Genomic DNA, 18,900 nt, shown 5'->3' on the forward strand with positions numbered 1-18,900 from the left:
ATTGCATCCCCCTTAACCCCTTGGGGGCCAGACTGATGTCAGACTGCACCCATCCCAGCAAGGAAGGGGTTAAGTGACCCCCCTTCCTTGCTGGGAGGGGTGCAGTGCTGGGGAGGGGGTGGGGAGAGCTCTATACTCACCCCGATGTGTCCTCTTCGCTGGTCCGCAGCACAATGAAGTCACTGTGCTGCAGACCCGCTAATTATATGTGCGCTCAGCCGATCAGCCAATCAGCTGAGCGCACATATAATTCTAAATGTTTCTTCTAATAATGCTATTGTCACAACATAATTAGAAGAAACATTTGATGTTTTCATTAAAGTAAAGTGATGATTAGTACAGAATGCTCTTTTGCCGGCAATATGAATTAACGGCTTATGGAGCTTCCTGTACTAATTAATATTTAATTAATAAAACACATTTTCGTTGAAATAAATTCAGTTTCGTTATTCAATCATTTAATTCTAACGAATCCATCATTGTGCAATTAAATATACTGTCAAAAAAATAATTATATATATAAATATACATTTATTTATATATATATATTTATTTTAACAGTATATTTAATTGCAAAATGATGGATTAGTTTAAATTTAATTATTGAACAACGAAAGGGACTTTATTACAACGAAAATGTGTTTTATTAATTTAATATATTAACTATTAGAGGCATCGGCATTCGGCATCATTGCCGGCTATTTTTGAAGAACTCCGTACGGACCGCCTGTCAATCCACGGCCACGTTTCCAGCCGCAAACAATGGTCTTGTTCATTTTTTACGGGTCCGTTTACGATAGGGCCGTAGATTCATACATAGTGTGCACTGTGCAGCCGTATATCGTATACTTTCCAGCGTACACATGAACCACCAAAAATACTGCCGCACAATTACAGCCGCAAATACAGCCGCACACTTACATAGTCTTAACCTGGCCTAAAAATAAAAATACTTCTCTGGAGTACTCCTTATAGCAGATGAGGACTTCAGCAGTTTAATATTAGAACAATCAACCTGACATGTTCAGGTATAAAAATAAAAGACAATTTTAAGGTAAGTTAACCTCATATATCCCTTCCCTCTTTACATACAGGACTGTTGCCATATTGTGCTACTGCATGTATGCTGTATACCGTAGTGTCATGCTGTGCCCCACCTATTTTGAATATAGTTCAGTGTGTAAGGATAAGCACTGTATTATTTTCTGCTATCACTAGATGTCACTAGATGTCACTTGTTAATCTGATTCTCAGTGACGAGGGACGAAATACGTATATACAAATAGGAGGAGGTTTATCAAACCCATGTAAAGTAGAATTGTCTTAGTTGCCCCTAGCAACCAATCAGATTCCACCTTTCATTTTTCAAACAATCTGTGAGGAATGAAAGGTGGACTCTGATTGGTTGCTAGGGGCAACTAAGACAATTCTACTTTACATCAGTTTAAAATCTTCCCCATAGTTCACAAACTAAAACATAACTTTTTTAATTATGAAGCTAAAATGTAAAAAAAACCACAAAGATATTTTGACATACCTACCAATATGGGGTGCTGTGTATTTTTTTTCAAATAAACCACACACAAATCACCAATATACACTTATTATGGGAAATGCTTATAAAGTGCTTTTTCCCTGCACTTACTACTGCACCAAGGCGTCACTTCCTGAATAAAATGGTGATGTCACGACTCAACTCCCAGAGCTGTGCGGGCTGTGGCTGCTGGAGAGGATGACGGCAGGGGGACACTGAGGGACACAGGGCTCTGGAGGGACACTGAGCATGGTGACATCACCATTTTATCCAGGAAATAGAAGCCTTGATGCAGTAGTAAGTGCAGGGAAAAAAGCACTTTATGTGAATTTCCCATAATAGGTGTACATTGCAGATTGGTATACCTTCTGGCGGGCAATACAAAACTTTAATAAAAAATTCTCCATTAATTTGAAGTCTATCTCTCCTGGCCCCCACTCCATACACACGCATACGTAGACAATTGTACATACACTTTCAGTGAAAAAATGTGGTTAAAGCGAATGAACCATCAGGTACATCGCTTTAAGCTTTTTACATGAATGGATCGGTGGCGGCTTAGCACAGTTATGCTCAGCCAATCGCGGCTGAGCTTCGGATGACGCTGCAGAGGGCGGCCGGCACTCGGGAAGATCCGCCGGCCGCCCGAAGAAGACGTCACTGCTGAGGATCGGAGACCGTGGTCGGCACGTGACAGGTATGTATAGCGCACCACACTTCCGGGTACACGGGTGGGGGTGGTGGGACACGGAGAAGGGGGCCATTCACAGACATAACATACATTACAAAGTTGTATAACTTTGTAATGTGTGTTATTCTGTGAATAAATTTTTTAGCGCCGGACAACCCCTTTAAAGCTATGTCAAACGCAATTAGCGTACAAGTATGCGCTCCTACATCTATGTCAAAAGTATTATTCGGAAAGAGATTTTACGTTGTTTACGTTGCGCCTGCGCATATCAGGTCTATGTCGAACTACACGGCTCATAAGAGCCTATTAACTCTACAAATGCTGGTGACTATTTCATAGTTTGGATAGAAAGATCTAATGCTCCCAAGCAGTTTAGAATATAAAGGTTGAAAACTTATATTCATATTATAATATATATATATATATATATATATATATATTATGAGCCGTGTAGTTCGACATAGACCTGATATGCACAGGCGCAACGTAAACAACGTAAAATCTCTTTTCGAATAATACTTTTGACATAGACATAGGAGCGCATACTTGTATGCTAATTGCGTTTGACATGGCTTTAATTATGGCCCTTACTCTAACAGATACGCCACTATCGCAAACCATCTGACGTCATTTCCTTTGTGAAGCTCCGTAGACGTCCGGAAGCGAGCAACACGAGGAATGGCGCAACAAGCAGCACAGTAAGGTAATAAGGATCTAATTCACATTTTACTTTGCATTTCATTTCATAAATTACATTGGAACTATCAGCTTTTTTAATTTTGGGCTGGCTGGTGATAAGTCCGTACCCGGAAGTATTTGGAGGCCATAATGTGGGGTTGTATATGTGGATGTATATATATATATATATATATATATATATATATATATATATATATATATATATATGTGTTTGTCTGTGAATGGTTCATATGGCTTGAGAAAGGCTTGTCCGTTATTATACAAGCCGAAACGCGTTGCCTGATTAAACCGTTGCTGTTTACCAATACACCAGTCGTATATCGGATAATTTTCTGTACATCTGCGCCATTTCCATACAAGGGAGTATACTAGAGTTTTTGTCGGTCCTATGACAAACCTCACATTTTCACCCAGTGCTTCATGCCATCCAGTGCCCGGGAATAGACCGGCGCCATTTATGGGAAGAAGGAAAAAAACTTAAAAGAGTGTACTGGTTAGTACATTAGCTTTAAGCTGCTGCCAGACACCTCCAACAGTGACCTATCTCCTATGAGAACATATGGGTCAGATATGTTGAAGTCCAACTGCCTGATATTATCTGTCAAGGGAGAGTCAAAAAGCCATGATACACATAAGATGAATGTTTGGCAGACCATAATCAGATGTGTAGGACCAGCACTACTCTTACCCTTGAGATTACATTGATTATAGGGTTAGACTTTTTATTTTTGCTATACTTTTTAATATATATTGTATAATTGATGGAGCACATGTAGTTCCCATACACAATAAATTCATAATTAAAATTCAATCCTCAAGTGTGGATTCTACCGCACAGGAACGGAATGTCTATGATATGATTAAATGTTCCTGTAGAGGGTATAGCAAACCTTTGAATCAATATACCTGAAATACAGTAACCTAATAAAAGAATGATGGGAATTTATGACTATTTATGGCATTGGGGTAAATTAGGAGACTAGATTATATGGAGTTGTGTCATTATCGGCTTTGTGTGAGTGATGAAGTACACTGAAGTCTATTTAATCCTTTCTCCCAGCCTCAGTACCAAAGTACCTACCTCCAGGGCTATATTTATAATTGGCCTTACCTTAGCCACAGTGGGACACATTTATCAATATGTACAACCCCTGGCAAAAATTATGGAATTATCACACTCAGAGGATGTTCACCAAGATTTTTTTTGCAGCAAATACACAAATCACAGATATGACACAAATTAATGTTTATTTGCTGAATATTTTCGTGTTGTTAAACACAACTCAAACAAATCACACTATTTTTTTTATAATGACATATGTTCTTCAGATCAAGTAGAGGAAAAAATATGGAACCATTCAGTGTTGAGGAAAAGACTATGGAATCATCAACAAAAAAATTTCAGTTAATACTTTGCTTCTTCTCCTTGGGCTTTCACGATAATCTAAATACTTTGAGCCACTGACTAATGATCAATAATATATAATCAAGCTGATTTTTCGGAGAAGCTTTGCAGAATGGGGCTGGACCATTTTTTTTTACACTATAAATTTTTAATGGCATTGAGGTCTAGACTGTTTGCTGTCATTGAACTAATATGCCTTTCCTAAAGAAGAGCTTTAAAGGCAGACAAACAGCAGGTTAGAAATAAAAGAGTTTATTCCCTATGTGAATGAACACTGGGAGTTGGACTACCACCCTCATTGAACTTATCTGCTCTGACCGGCCCTTCCCCTGTTTGCAGTGACTTCTCTCCAGCGCTTTTCACTGCAGAGTGCCATCTGAATATTCATTCGGAGAGGCGGCCAGATGGGGCAGTTTGGTGCGCTCAGTGTAGAAGCCCCATTCCCAGGGCAACAAACCGCCTAACATGCATAGGAAAAAATCTACAACGGGACTTTGTATATTGACTGTTCAGTTAATGGCTGCCTTTTTCTTTACACTGCCTGAGATATTTATCATAAACCCCATACATTCCCCCAAGTAAATTTTCACCTCATCTACAATATTGCATACATTTAAAGTGTTACCCTTAGTGTGCCACGCAAAAATAGTAGTCTTTAGCACTCAGTATTCCTGTTACCCATCCCTCCACGCAGTAATGGTATCACCTTAGTGTCCCTTGACAATAATAATATCACTTGCTTCCTATTCAGGAATGGTGTCCTCTTTATTGTATTTATGGTGCCTCTTAGCGTTCCCCAGTCAGAAATGCTGGCCTGTTCGTGTGGACCAGTCAGTAAAGCTGCCCAATTTGTTGTGCTATCCCCATACAACTCCCTGTTTGTAGCACTGCACCTTAGTGCCCCATTTTTAGTGGTGCCCTCAACTCAAAAATGGTGTTCCCCAAGCAGAGTACTAATCTGTTCCCATTTCTGATAGGCCACTCTCTCTCTCTCTCTCTCTCTCTCTCTCTCTCTCTCTCTCTCTGCAGGCCTGCAACCAAGTTCCCCAGGCAGGCGCAGTGATTGTGTGGCCTGTGCAGGGATCTCATCCCTGTGGTTCCGCAGATTGTGGATCATTGCAGACATCGTATATGGCCCTGAAAAACTACTTAAAGTGTAAATTTAGCCTTTTAACATAAACTGAACTTATAGTAAAAACCCCAAGATCTCACCAGTGTGCCACGGCACTGTACTTGCAGTTGTGCTGCTACTATGTTAACTTAAGAGTCTCGCACTCAGATGAAGGTGGCCAATGACCACTGAAATGCGTTAGACCCTGTTTGACCCTGACCAGCACCAAGAGTTATCAAAAGACGTTGCGTCACTCAAACCAGGTCAACTACATGCCAGAACGCCAAATGTTGAGAACTGGTTGTAACGGAGCTGCCGGCTCAAGCCCTTTCCCAGCGCACTTTGTACTCATCTTTAACAGCACCATACAGCCTAATTGCCTTCAACAGTCCAAACACAGCAAGATTGAAGAAAGGATACCGACTCACCTCAGTTACAGTGTTTTTCAGTGTTTCCATAATATACACAGTAACCTGTTTGCCTTAGTGCATAACATAATCAGCTATAGCGCTCTATGTAAGTTCAGCATTAAGATAGCCTTAAAACATACTTCAATCAAAGTCATGACACTTCAATCAAATCATATTCAGTTATTATATCAGTTGCATATTTTTTCAGATCAGACACAGGAAAAATTATTGATCACTCCATTTGTATATCTTGTTATACATTTTTTTATGTGGCACTTTGTAGTTTATGCAGTGTGCTCATAGATACAAATATTCCTTTTAATACCAATAGTTTACAATGTCTGTTTAAAGTGGTAGTTGGGGGAGCAGAAAATGTTGTATCTGTTTTGCTTCGTGGTGCTCACTTCCACCCTCTGCATGTCTCAGAACACCTTCCAAGGCGAAAAGGGGGCAAGTGCCAGTCGTAGTCATTACATGTGGTTGTAACCATGCTTGCAATCGATGTCTTATGGTGCATTTACACAAAGAGATTTATCTGACAGATTTTAGAACCCAAAGCCAGGAATGGATGTGAGAAGAGGAGAAATCTCAGTCTTTCCTTTATGACCTGTTTCCTGTTTGTAATCTGTTCCTGGTTTTGGCTTCCAAAATCTGTCAGATAAATCTCTCTGTGTAAACGCACCATTAGAAGGCATTCCTTAATAGATATATAAATTAGGTAATTTTATCATTTGCTCTGTTTTCCCTCAAAGTTTTTTTGAAAAAAACAATGCAATTGCTATAATAATTTACTTTCCTTTAAATGATGTATGTTTCAGCCAGAAAGTTCAGTACATCAAAGGAAGACACCAGAACCCGGTGAACCCTGGCAAGTGACGGGGCCGCCCCTGGGTGCTGTATTGCTCCTTTTAACTAGAAGTATGTCTAATGACCATTGGCTGCAAGGAGGGGGATGCGGGGGACTGATACTATAAGGGGACTTCAGGCAGCATCTGGTACTATATGGGGGCTGCATGAGGGGATTGATTCGATATTGGGGCTGATACTATATGGGGGGGTTACAGGGGAGGGACTGATACTATATGGGAACTGCACATAGGGGCCTATATTATATGGGGACTGCACAGATACTATAAAGGGACCTTACTACTATATAGGGGTACAGAGCACACCTATTAGGCTATGTTCACACTATGTAAAAAGAAAGGCCATATTTCATAACAAAAAGCCACTGTTGTGAAAATAACGGCCATTGTTTCTGCAACAACAGCCGTTGTTATGAAATATAGCTGCTGTTTTTACATAGTGTGAACACAGCCTTATGTGGGAAACAGGAGAGCCTTAAAAGGATTATTCAGCGCTACAGAAACATGACCACTTTTCCCCCACTCTTGTCTCCAGATTGGGTGAGGTTTGAAACTCAGTTCCATTGAAGTAAATGGAGCTTAATTGCAAACCACACCTGACCTTAAAGGCTCCCGACCCCCCGTTACAGCCCCCTATACTCACCTGATCCCGCCGGGTCCCGCTTCCTGAGCCGGTCGGGTCACGGAGATATGAGCGCCCGAAGCCCGGCGCGCGTGCTCACAGGAGAGTCCGATGCCCATAGAGAATGACGGAGCATCGGACTCCCCATTCATTCTCTATGAGCGTCGGACTCTCCTGTGAGCGCGCGCGCCGGGCTTTGGGCGCTCATATCTTCGTGACCCGACAGGCTCAGGAAGCGGGACCCGGCGGGATCAGGTGAGTATAGGGGGTTGTAATGGGGGGTCGGGAGCCTGTCACCCCGGCACGGGGGGGGGGGGGGGGGGGGGGGGTGACAGGTCTCCTTTAAGACAAGAGTGGGGCAAAAGTGGCCATGTTTTTGGAGCGCTGGATAACCCTTTTAAGACTATATAGAGGCACATAGGGGCCTAACTGCTATATAGGGACACAGGGGACCTAACTACTATATGTGATGGAGCAAGGAGCCAAAAATGAGAGAGTCTGGAGAAAGGATTCTGCAAAAACGCAGTATGGAGACTCGCTGCAGACCCGCCAAGTGTGTTTGTAACCTTGAAGTAAGTGAATATTTTTTTTCTTACTCTACAAAATTGTGGAGTTTTTTTTTTTGTTTTTTTTTCAAATAAATTGAGAAGTCTGTTTTAATAGTCTGAAGGACCATAACTTTATTGTCACTATAATAATATTCTGGTAACAGCTCTTTTTTCAATGCTATAGTAGGGAACTTCAAAACTAACAATTTCCTAATGTCAGTATTTAGGGTACAAACCCACTTGACGTATTTGCTGCGTGAATCAGTCTTAAAAATAAGCAGGCAAAACGCAGGTTGGCTTTATACGATTGTTCTGCATTAAAATACGCAATTGCGTATTTTTGAAGCGTGAAGCTACATGCGTTTTTCACACAGGTTGTTAACAACTGATGCTTTGCTAACAACAAGCTTCACGCTTCAAAAATACGCAATTGCGTATTTTAACGCAGAACAATCGTATAAAGCCAACCTGCGTTTTGCCTGCTTATTTTTAAGACTGATTCACGCAGCAAATATGTCAAGTGGGTTTGTACCCTTAAACAGAATCACACAAACATAACAATGGTAGATTTAAAGTGGTATTCCCATTTCATAAAGTGGCATATTGCTAGAATACAACCTAATTTTAGGATCAATTAGTCTCTATGTTCTGGAATTATGGAATGCTCACCAATTCTATAGATGCTTCTCCTTGCACCGTGGTGCCCCCCCAGCTACTTGAAGGAGGCTCCCCATGGGTTGCTGGATGCCTCAATATTCTTCTGATTTATACTTGGGTTACCAAAGAGTTCAATGGGGATCTAAATTCAGTAGAACCAACTCTGGTAAGTATCCCGGCCATTATATGAATAGTAAAATGCATCAGTATTACAGCCATGTGGAACTGGCTTTGCTGCCTTTCCAAGTAAGAGTAAAGTGATACTAACCCCGCTGTGACTGGATAGTAGTTCACATTTCACACTGCTGTTGTGTGGTATTTGCCAGCAAAATAAAGGAAATGTTTTCACTAGAGATAAGCGAACCGGCTGAGGTTCGGGTTCGTATGAACCTGAACTTTCGGCAATGATTCCCGCTGTCTGCCCGCTCTGTGGAGAGGGTGGATACAGCCTGAGGACCGCCTGGAAAACTGGGATACAGCCATAGCCATAGTCTGTATCCCAGTTTTCCAGGCTGTCCTTGGGCTGCATCCACCCTCTCCACAAAGCGGGCAGACAGCGGGAATCAGAAGCCGAGAGTTCAGGTTCATACGAACCCGAACCTCGGCCGGGTCGCTCATCTCTATTTTTCACCAGCCTGTATTCAGCCAAGGAAATGCTGACAAAGCCTGCTGCCATGACTGTCAGGACACAGTGACAGCTTCTGTCAGTCTTGTATTAGCAGTCTATGGGCTGCCATCAATGGTGCCCCTGCTCTACCACTGTATACTCTATGCAGTAGAAGTGTGGGGGATTCCCTGCAGGTTATTATTGGACAATATTGGACTCTATACTATATTAGCATATCAGGCATTGTTAGTTATGCAATTCTCCACTGTTATCAGGTGACGCTTTGCTTTGAATAATACAGCGGATGCACATGACAGAAATGTAAATGTGTCGTAAACTATCCAGTGTTTGGCTATCCTCCTATATGTTTGATGTTTGAAAATAATCAGTGTAAAATGCATAGAACTTCTTCAATCGCTTTTGTAATTCTGCATGGTTGAACATTTGAAATGAGTTTGTGCATCGCCCTGAGGCAATGATTCAGACTTGATTGGGGTAAAAAAAAAAAAAAAAAACACAACAAAAAAAACCCATCAACCTCTTTTCCCATTGTGGAAGTTTTATAGCCAAGGGAATGAAATAAAATATTCCAGCAGATGACTGGATACACTGGGGACAGGAGGCGATCCTTATCAACAAGTTGGGTGACCTTAGTACTGTGACAATGTCAGGTCAACTTGTGAAAGTACAGGAGGAGAAAGGGGGGCAGGGGGGGAGGGAGACATCATCTAAATACAAATAAAAAGAAACAAGCAACAATCCTTCTAATAATTATCATCATCTGCTGCTTTTCTCTCTTCTGGCAAGAAACACTCCATCCATTTGCAGAAACTGCCTGGGGAAACCTTACATCAAAACTAATCACAACGATTAAAATCAGCTTTTCTGTGCAAGGGGAGAGTAATAAGCAAGTTGGAGGCTGGAGCTTGACTGTGTTTTCCCTTTACACACAGAAAATAAAAGCAGCCACAATCCATGCTATATTCTTCTATGTATGTATTTCTATCTATCTATCTATGTATACATGATAGGGGGCTAGGACTTGGGAGCCAGGCTAATTTCATTTCATCTTTTCTTCTGCAGATTGATTTAGACTGGAGGTAGAGGCATGAGCTAATTGTATCCTGATCCCTGCCTTGAGGGGTTTCAAAGCCCTGGAGCAACTATTCTCTGTATTTTGTTCTGTCTACCTTAGCCAAGCTATTGCATTTCTCTCTGGTGTAGCGAGCAGAGCAGATCGCTGGAAGAAATCAGGAGCCACAAAAAGGGGAGCAATCCAGCAGAGCAGGGGGAGCTGGGCAGCAGCAGCAGCAGCACACTGGCTCTTTCCATGTTCCAGGTAAGATCTGATGGTTCCAGCTTCGCTATTATGTGCTATGGAGGGGATGGCTGGGGACTTTAGGGTGCAACTTGCTTTTACGCATGTGCCAGGTTCCTGGTTAATCTTTTTTTTCTCCCTTCCTTTCATCATCACCACTTCCTTGATGCACTGGCTGGATGCAGACGTGTGTGCGCTAACGCTGTGTGTGTGCTGGGGGTAATGGGGGAGCTGCGGTAGTGCTGCGCCCAGGGGGTACTAAGTACAGGGGGTGAGGAGTGCTGCTAGTGAGCTCTATAGCTGGGCACTGTGCACACCGGTGCGGTTTGCCCCTGTCCTGGAGTTTATACTCTGCAAACTCCAGCTACTTTTCCGCCGAGCTCTCCCGTCTCTTCTTCCTTTCACCTCAAGCTTCTATCTCCCTGTATGAAAGACGCCATTGTGCTGCTGCAGATTTGCCCCGGGGGCATGGAGGGTGTTTTTACTCTTATACGGCGAGGCTGGTGGCTGTAATGGCCGTGTAACCCTTGGTGGGTGATGCCATGGTGTGCCCCGGCTGCCAGCCGTCCTCCTGGAAGGGGTTTACTGCGGGAATTATTCCCTTTCACGGCAGACAAGACGACACCAAAGGGGCCGTGTGTTTGTGAGAAAGGAGGTTGTAGTTACAGCCGGGAGACACTAGGGGGCGGTGGGTGCTTGTCTGCTGGGAGATTGATCAAAGTGATGGCTTTGCCCTGTCTGCTTGGCATCTGTGTGGAAGCGCGCGAGTTACACAGCCCAGGAGTTAATGAATGAAGGTTTCTGAATAATACATGAAGGGAATCATATTGTGACCACACATATAGTATGTAATAAAATGTTACCAGTCATGTGTGAGGAGAGAGACATGGATCTGGAGTACACATGGACTGTACACTTGTTTCTCTCAGTAATTTGTACCATTAATTTATTTGTAAATTATTTAGCATTTATTATTTATTTTCACTGTATTATTTGGCAGATCCTATCCTTCTCTAGGAGAACAACCAGCTCATCCCCTAAACATCACTTAAAAGAAAAACTGAAATAAGTGTGGTAATTTTTAAAGGCTTTTTTTGGGCGCTTTTTTGTCTGTGTGAACATACACTTTAATGTATTTTCGCATTGCTGGAAATACAGCCTGCTGAGCTGCCCCAGGTCTGCAGATACCTGGCAATAACATGGTCACCAGCACAGATAGGAGAAAGCCTTATGGCTCCTGATGAGGATTATACACAAAGCTTATTGAGCGCTGCCCATATACAATAGAGATGGGCGGACTTTGAGTATGTTTGGGGTCATCTGAATGCAAACCCTGAATTTGACATGCCGTGTCAGTACAGTAGTGTGAAGATTTAAACAGTTTCAGAGCTACCAGCATCATGATGAATGATGATACCGGGAACTCTGAATTTCATCCGTAGCACATCATCTGTATTTAAGGACTGTGCATGGAACATGTTAGTGCCCCACTAGGGCTGCATCAAACTGCTTCAGCCACTGGTAATCAAATGTTCTGACAAACACGAACATACTCAAAGTTTGCTCATCTCTATTGTATAAAATGGTCGGGGGAGAGCCCAGCTGTATGAGACTGCAGACTGTGCAAGGATGATAAGAAACACCCTTGCAGAGCTAATTGCCACCATCTGGACACGGACGGAGAATCCCTGTACTGGAGCCTTTCTCCGTATAATATAATATATTAAAGATCTATTCATGCGGCTCTGTCATTACAGCAGTGTGATCATTCAAACAGTTTCCCCGTTCCCAGCATGATGTATTAACATCATGCCGGGAGGGGGAAAACTGTTTGAATGATCACACCACTGTAATGACAGAGCCGCATGAATAGATCTTTAATATATTATATTATACGGAGAAAGGCTCCAGTACAGGGATTCCCTTTCTGCATATAATATATTAAAGTGACTGTACCACCAGGCCCAGGCTGAAGCACTGGAGGCGGCCGACCCACCCTTGGAGGAAATCCCTGCCCCTCTATGAAAGGGTTCCATTGATTCTAATGGAGTCACGTCATGGAGGGGCTGGGGTTTCTTCCCACTAAGGGTGGGTCGGCCGCCTCCAGTGCTTCAGCCTGGGCCTGGTGGTGCAGTCACTTTAAAGATCTATTCAAGCGGCTCTGTCATTACAGCGGTGTGATCATTCAAACAGTTTTCCCGCTCCCGGCATGATGTTAATACATCATGCTGGGAACGGGGAAACTGTTTGAATGATCACACCGCTGTAATGACAGAGCCGCATGAATAGATCTTTAATAAATTATATTATACTTCATGCCATGTGGAGAAACACTCAAGTACGGGGATATCCTGTCTGTGCTTCACGGAGTGAACACAAAACATGTGACTGCAGCCTTAGGCTATGTTTACACAATGTACGAACAACGTCCGTTGTTTGGCACTAAAATTGCATCGAAATCAATGTAGAATGGCCAGAAATAATTGATATGTCAATTATTTCCACAGCCGAAGCGAACGACGGCTGTTGTTCAATACGTTGTGTGAACAATGGCCGTTGTTGGCCATGACTTCAATGCAAGACATTTTTTTTAATAACAAGAACTTGTTTTAATTGAAAAGAACGGCCATTCTTGTCATAAAAAATATGTTGTGTGGACATAGCCTTAGGGTATGTTCACACACAGTATTGTTGCTCAGTATTTTGGTGAGTGTTTTTCTACCAAAACCAGGAGTGAATTGAAAACACAGAAAGGCTATGTTCACACACTGTTGAGTGGATGACCGTCATTTAATGGTAAATAATTGCCATTTTTTTAATACAACGGCCTTTGTTTTAAAATAACAGCAAATATTTGCCATTAAATGACGGCCATCCACTTAATTTCAACTGTCTGAACAGAGCCTTTCTGTGTTTTCAATCCACTTCTGGTTTTGGTTGCAAAACACTGAGCAAAAATACTGTGTGGGAACATAGCCTGAGGGTGCCTTCACACAAACCGGATCATCAGCGGATTTCACGCTTCTATTCGCAGCAAAATCCGCTGCGGATCCAGTGTCAGTGCATCCCTATGAGAATACATACTCGCAGAGGGATTGACATCCTGCTGTGTGTATGTAAGTTAACCCCCCGGGCGGCTGGAGCATACATCACCTCCTCCCCGCTCCGGCTTGCTTTGGGGGGTCCTGGCGTCTACTCGTCCCACTCAGCCAATCAGTGCGCTGCCCCGCCGCAGGGCACTGATTAGCTGAGCGGGACTTCCTGCCGAGAACCCCCAAACAAGCCGGAGCGGGGAGCAGGTGATGTATGCTCCAGTGACTGGGGGGGTTAACTTACACACACCAGGATGTCAATCCCTCTGCGAGTATGTATTCTCATATGGATGCACTGACACTGGATCTGCAGCGGATTTTGCTGCGAATCCGCAGCGTGAAATCTGCTGCGGATCGGCTGTGTGTGAAGGCACCCTCAGGCTGAGTTCCTATACACAGAGAAATGCATTTGGCCATTCCCAATAGGTGCAAAATGTCTGGATTATCCGCAACTTTGCACAGCCATTGGTAACCGCAAAATGACCCCACCATGAAGGGAGCACAATGTGGACAAATTCTCATGTTGGGCGCCTTTCATCCAAACCTAGGATGTTATAAATACAAATCCTGAAATTCCCTAGAATTCTGTCTCAACTTGAACCAAAATTGTATACATGCCATGCACCAGGTTTATCTTTATATGATAAAATATATGTAGAGAAATGGACATGGCAAAGAGAAACTGAATGCAGGTGTAAAGTACGTCAGACGAGTAGCATAAAGAAGAGGAAAACGTGTGCAGCAAATTGCTAAACTTAGGCTACATTCACACATTCCATGTTCCTCACGGAACACCGACGTGGAATTCCTGTAATGGATTGTCCCCACCCCCACCCCCCATCCGGGCAGCATCTGTAATTAGATGCTGGGAGCGGGGGACCAGTACAGATATGCACCACGCTGTAATGACAGCGCCGCGCGGCTGCTTTAATTGCAGCGTGGCGCATATCTGTACAGGTCCCCCACTCCCAGCATCTAATTACAGATGCTGCCCGGGTAGGGGGACAGTCCATTACAGGAATTCCACATCCATGTTCTGTGAGGAACATGGAATGTGTGAATGTAGCCTTATACAACCAGCACCTCTGTGATAGACTAGACAGGCTGCCACTGAACCAAGTTTAACTTTGTGCTGTCTAAATTTAGGACAGTGATATTATCCATGTCACTAAGTATTCACTACGTCCTGGACATTCTACTAATGAAAACTCTACTGGCATAAAAAAAAACAACAACTGTTTATGGGTAGAATCAGACGCAACACATTCACAGCGGTAGCAAATCTGTTGCTATACTCCTCACAATAAGAGTCTATAGCCCTGCATTCTTGCTGTGGATTCTCCACTGTGAGAATGTAGTGGCAACTTTCTTTAAAGGGGTTATCCAGCGCTACACAAAAATGGCCACTTTCTTCCAGAGACAGCCCCTCTCTTGTCTCCAGTTTGGGTGGGATTTTGTAACTCATTTCCATTGAAGTGAATGGAGCTTAAAGGGGTAGTGCGGCGGTAAACAATTATTCACAGAATAACACACATTACAAAGTTATACAACTTTGTAATGTATGTTATGTCTGTGAATGGCCCCCTTCCCCGTGTCCCACCACCCCCACCCGTGTACCCGGAAGTGTGGTGCGCTATACATACCTGTCACGTGCCGACTCGTCTCCGATCTTCAGTCTGCTATGTCGTCTTCGGACGGCCCGGCCGAATCCCTCCGAGCGTCCTGAGTGCCGGCTGCCCTCTTCAGCGTCATCGGCTGCTCAGCCGCGGCTGACGCAGCCGCAGGTCCAAGAGGTAATAGAGATATAAAATATCATAAAATTAATTAAAAGAATTATGCCAGCGACACAATGCGTTTCGAGACCGGTCCGGTCTCTTTATAAAGTGTCTAATAGTCTAATAGTAAATTCCGCCTATTTTACTCAGTATGTAAAGGCCCTTTTAAGGGGTTATCCAGCGCTACAAAAACATGGCCACTTTTCCCCCTACTGTTGTCTCCAGTTCAGGTGCAGTTTGCAATTAAGCTCCCTTCACTTCAAACTGTAGACAACAGTAGGGGGAAAGTGGCCATGTTTTTTGTAGCGCTGGATAACCCCTTTAAGGGAATTCATACAGATGCCACAGAGCATGAAGGTGTGGGCCAGCATCAGGAATTATTGTGATGCCAGGAGATCTGAACCTGTTCAAATCTTCCCACTACTGTACTGATACAGCCGCGCGGTTGTGTCATTACTGTCCTGCAAAGATACAAACATTTTCCCCCGCTCCTGGCTTCATATTGATACATGATGCTGGGAAGTGATTCATTCCACTACATAGCTCACCTGTCCGTAGGTTCCGTGTTACATGAAATGTGTGACTGCCCCCTGAGGCTCTGGACCGTCACATCCTGACTGCTATACTGATGATGAATTTTGGCTAGGTTTCAGACTATGCTGCTACTTCCATCAATCTATTACTTTTCTGGGGATGAAACCCTAGGGATCTTTCTCCAGAAAAGTAGTCTTCCCCCTTGCAGGGTTTAAAGAGAGTGTTGTTCAAAAGGAATCTGTCAGCATTCAGACCTGACCTGAAGTCCTGACAGTGTGTTACAGATTACAGTGCCCTAGTGGACATAGTACCTTTTGTGTATTCAGCACAGTCTTTATTTTCTTATTGAAAAGAAGAGACAAAGAGGTGCTGTGCTGTAGCGTTAGCGCCACACTTGGGCACGCCTCACCACTCCCTCCTCCTTCCTCTTCTCTTTGAATTATAGTGTACTGACACAGACCTACAGTTTTATAATTATAAGTTGAGGGGCTTATTGTATACTGTTATTCAGCCAACACAGCGCACTGATTGCATGAGAGGGACATCAGGACGGGAGCCACAGAACAAGCCGAAGGGGGCCACTGAACAAGCCAGAGGGGTAGCACAATGTAAGGGTGAAGGTGCGGCGAGTAAATGAGTACAGAGTTCAGCACTTAACCAAACTGAGACTTTACTGTGAGACTTCAGTGCAATACAAGGTAAAATAAAACAGTCCACTAGGTGCAGGTGTAGGTTGCAGAAGTGCTTGAGGTAATGACTTTGAGGAAACAGTTGAAAGGAGAAGTACAGTTGAAGTTAGGAAAGGTGTAGCTTGACTTAGAATAGGTGTAACGGACCGTCTTGGGGACCTTGTCTAATATGGAAAAGTACTCTGCCGGGATATGTTGAGAGTGGCTGAGTGTACTGTAGAGAATCCTCGTACTCACGGTTAGAAGCACAATAGAGAGACCACCTCTTGCCGAACCAGTTCAGCAAGTGCCAGGTTTGGTAGTATTAGCCCCAGGCATTTACTGGGTGTAGCTAACTCCTTGAGCATTCCCAAGGTATTCAAGCTTGGATCAGTAGGATACATTAGCTTTGGCTCTTTGTCCTACTGGGGGATCAGTTTCTGGAACTTTTGCAGATTGTCCTGACAAGTGAAGAAGGATTCCAGGCATAGACAAGGTTGACCCAGAGGATGATTACCCCACCTGTGGGTTTAGCAGTGTATCTTCAGCTAAAGAGTCTCTCATAGAAGAAAATCTCAGTCTGTCTCTCTTCCCACCATCCACTAAATAAAAAAAAAAAACCTTTCCAGGGCCCTGGCCTAAGCCAGGCCTGGTTGTAGACTATAGTAGTAACTCTCTCTCTCTTTATGTTCTCATCACTGAGGCTAACTAGAGAAATACCTCCCACCAGGAACTAACTGACCTTATATAGAGGTGACAGGGTCTAACCTCCTATTGGTGAGGACAGTGTAGTGAAAAGAAAGGGAAGCAGTTTAGTTGGTAGACTACTGTGTGAAGTACCTGCACCTGTGATTGGTTAAACAGTGAACACTGAAAAGAACACAGCTAAAGTCATGCTCTCCCATCTCCAGCCTTTCTTTCTTCTTAGGCTTGCCTAACTTGACAGGACAGTATGGAGCTGATTTTTCAGACTGAAAGTCTAGGGGAGAGAGGGAAGATGCTTGAGAACAGAATTAAGCATATTCAGTGTTGCCCAGCCTCCTGCTCGCTCAGCTGTCAGCTGTCTCTGATTGCAGATCAGTCCTCTGTAGGCAGGTTATGTCTAAAAGAAACACTCAGATATAGTTGAATCTCTCAGCCCAAATGTGTTGGAGTTGTGGTCTAGGGGTAACTCACATGTCTAGAGATCTGCCAGCAGTTCATTGTCTGTTTCAAATTGATCATTAAGAAGCGGGAGGATGAAGGAGTAGTGAGATGTGCACAAACAACTTCTCTTTGCCTCTTCAGTACAGTATGAGACCTGAGATTGTACATAATCCACTGCAGAGAAAATTACCAAGAGGTACCATGTTCAGTAGAAAACTGCCAGCTACAGCACACTGTCAGCACCTTAGGTAGGGCTCGGGAGCTGACAGATTTTCTTTAAAGGGGACAGGACACTTTTTATATATGCCTGGGGATGGGGTGAATAAAAAAAACAACATTCACTTAACTTCCTGGCTCCTGCACACCATGCCTCTTCATTCCCTACTGTGCTGCTGCTTCCAGGTTCAGGATGTGATATCACCGGCCCGCTAACCCAGTAATACTATCAGGGGGATAAGTGTATGTTGTTTAATTAATTTGCCCCCTCCTGGACATAAAACTAACAAGTGCCCCGGCCAGACAACCACTTCCCTGAAGCAAAGTACCCCCTACATCTGAAATTGGTCAGCTAATCTCTGGGGAAATCTATGACTTGCTGTACATTTGGTCTGCAAATAGTAGACACTTAAAGGGGTACTCCGGCCCGGCCGTATTTTTCAGATATGGCACCGGGTCCAGGATCGCACGAGACGTGACGTCTCCAGGCAGCTCAGCCATTCAGAGGCCGAGGCGGGACTCCACTACGGCCGCCAAATGGCTAAGCTGCCTGGAGACGTCACGTCTCGTGCGGCAGCTCAGACCAGGAAGTGGCCGCGGGACGGGGGTACGGGGCACTGCGATCCGGGACTCGGCACTGGAACCAGGGAGATAAATGACCTCTGCCATCCATAACCACCCCCTCCCAGGCCATATCTGAAAAATATGACAGGGCCAGAGTACCCCTTTAAATCTATCAATTTCACTATTAGTGTGGCCATGCTCCTTGTAGTTTCCAGACAATGCCATCTCACTTTTTAATAGTGGAAAAGCAGTAATTGAAGCATTGCATTAAAACGTTTGGTAGAGGATTGTGCTGAGTAAACCAATGGGTAATCCTCTCTTTTGTCAGTAGAGGGAGAATACCATTTGGGAGGCCGCCATCTTTTTTTTTCATATGCCTTAGTAGTGCATATTGACAGGGGTTGTCCGGTTGAGCTTTATACGTTTTAACAGTCAAT

General features: G+C 43.7%; 1 protein-coding gene across 1 annotated transcript in view; it reads left to right on the forward strand.

The window, feature by feature from the left end:
• Nucleotides 1-10,423: 10,423 nt before the first annotated feature.
• KCTD1 (potassium channel tetramerization domain containing 1) overlaps nucleotides 10,424-18,900 on the forward strand; it is a 71,107-nt gene continuing 62,630 nt past the window's right edge. The window contains exon 1 of the mRNA XM_069957675.1: nucleotides 10,424-10,489. Coding sequence (XP_069813776.1) covers nucleotides 10,481-10,489 — 9 coding nt within the window. The 5' untranslated portion in view covers nucleotides 10,424-10,480. The remainder of the gene's footprint in view (nucleotides 10,490-18,900) is intronic.

The sequence above is a fragment of the Dendropsophus ebraccatus genome, chromosome 2 (assembly GCF_027789765.1).
Source record: "Dendropsophus ebraccatus isolate aDenEbr1 chromosome 2, aDenEbr1.pat, whole genome shotgun sequence".
Lineage (NCBI taxonomy): Eukaryota > Metazoa > Chordata > Amphibia > Anura > Hylidae > Dendropsophus > Dendropsophus ebraccatus.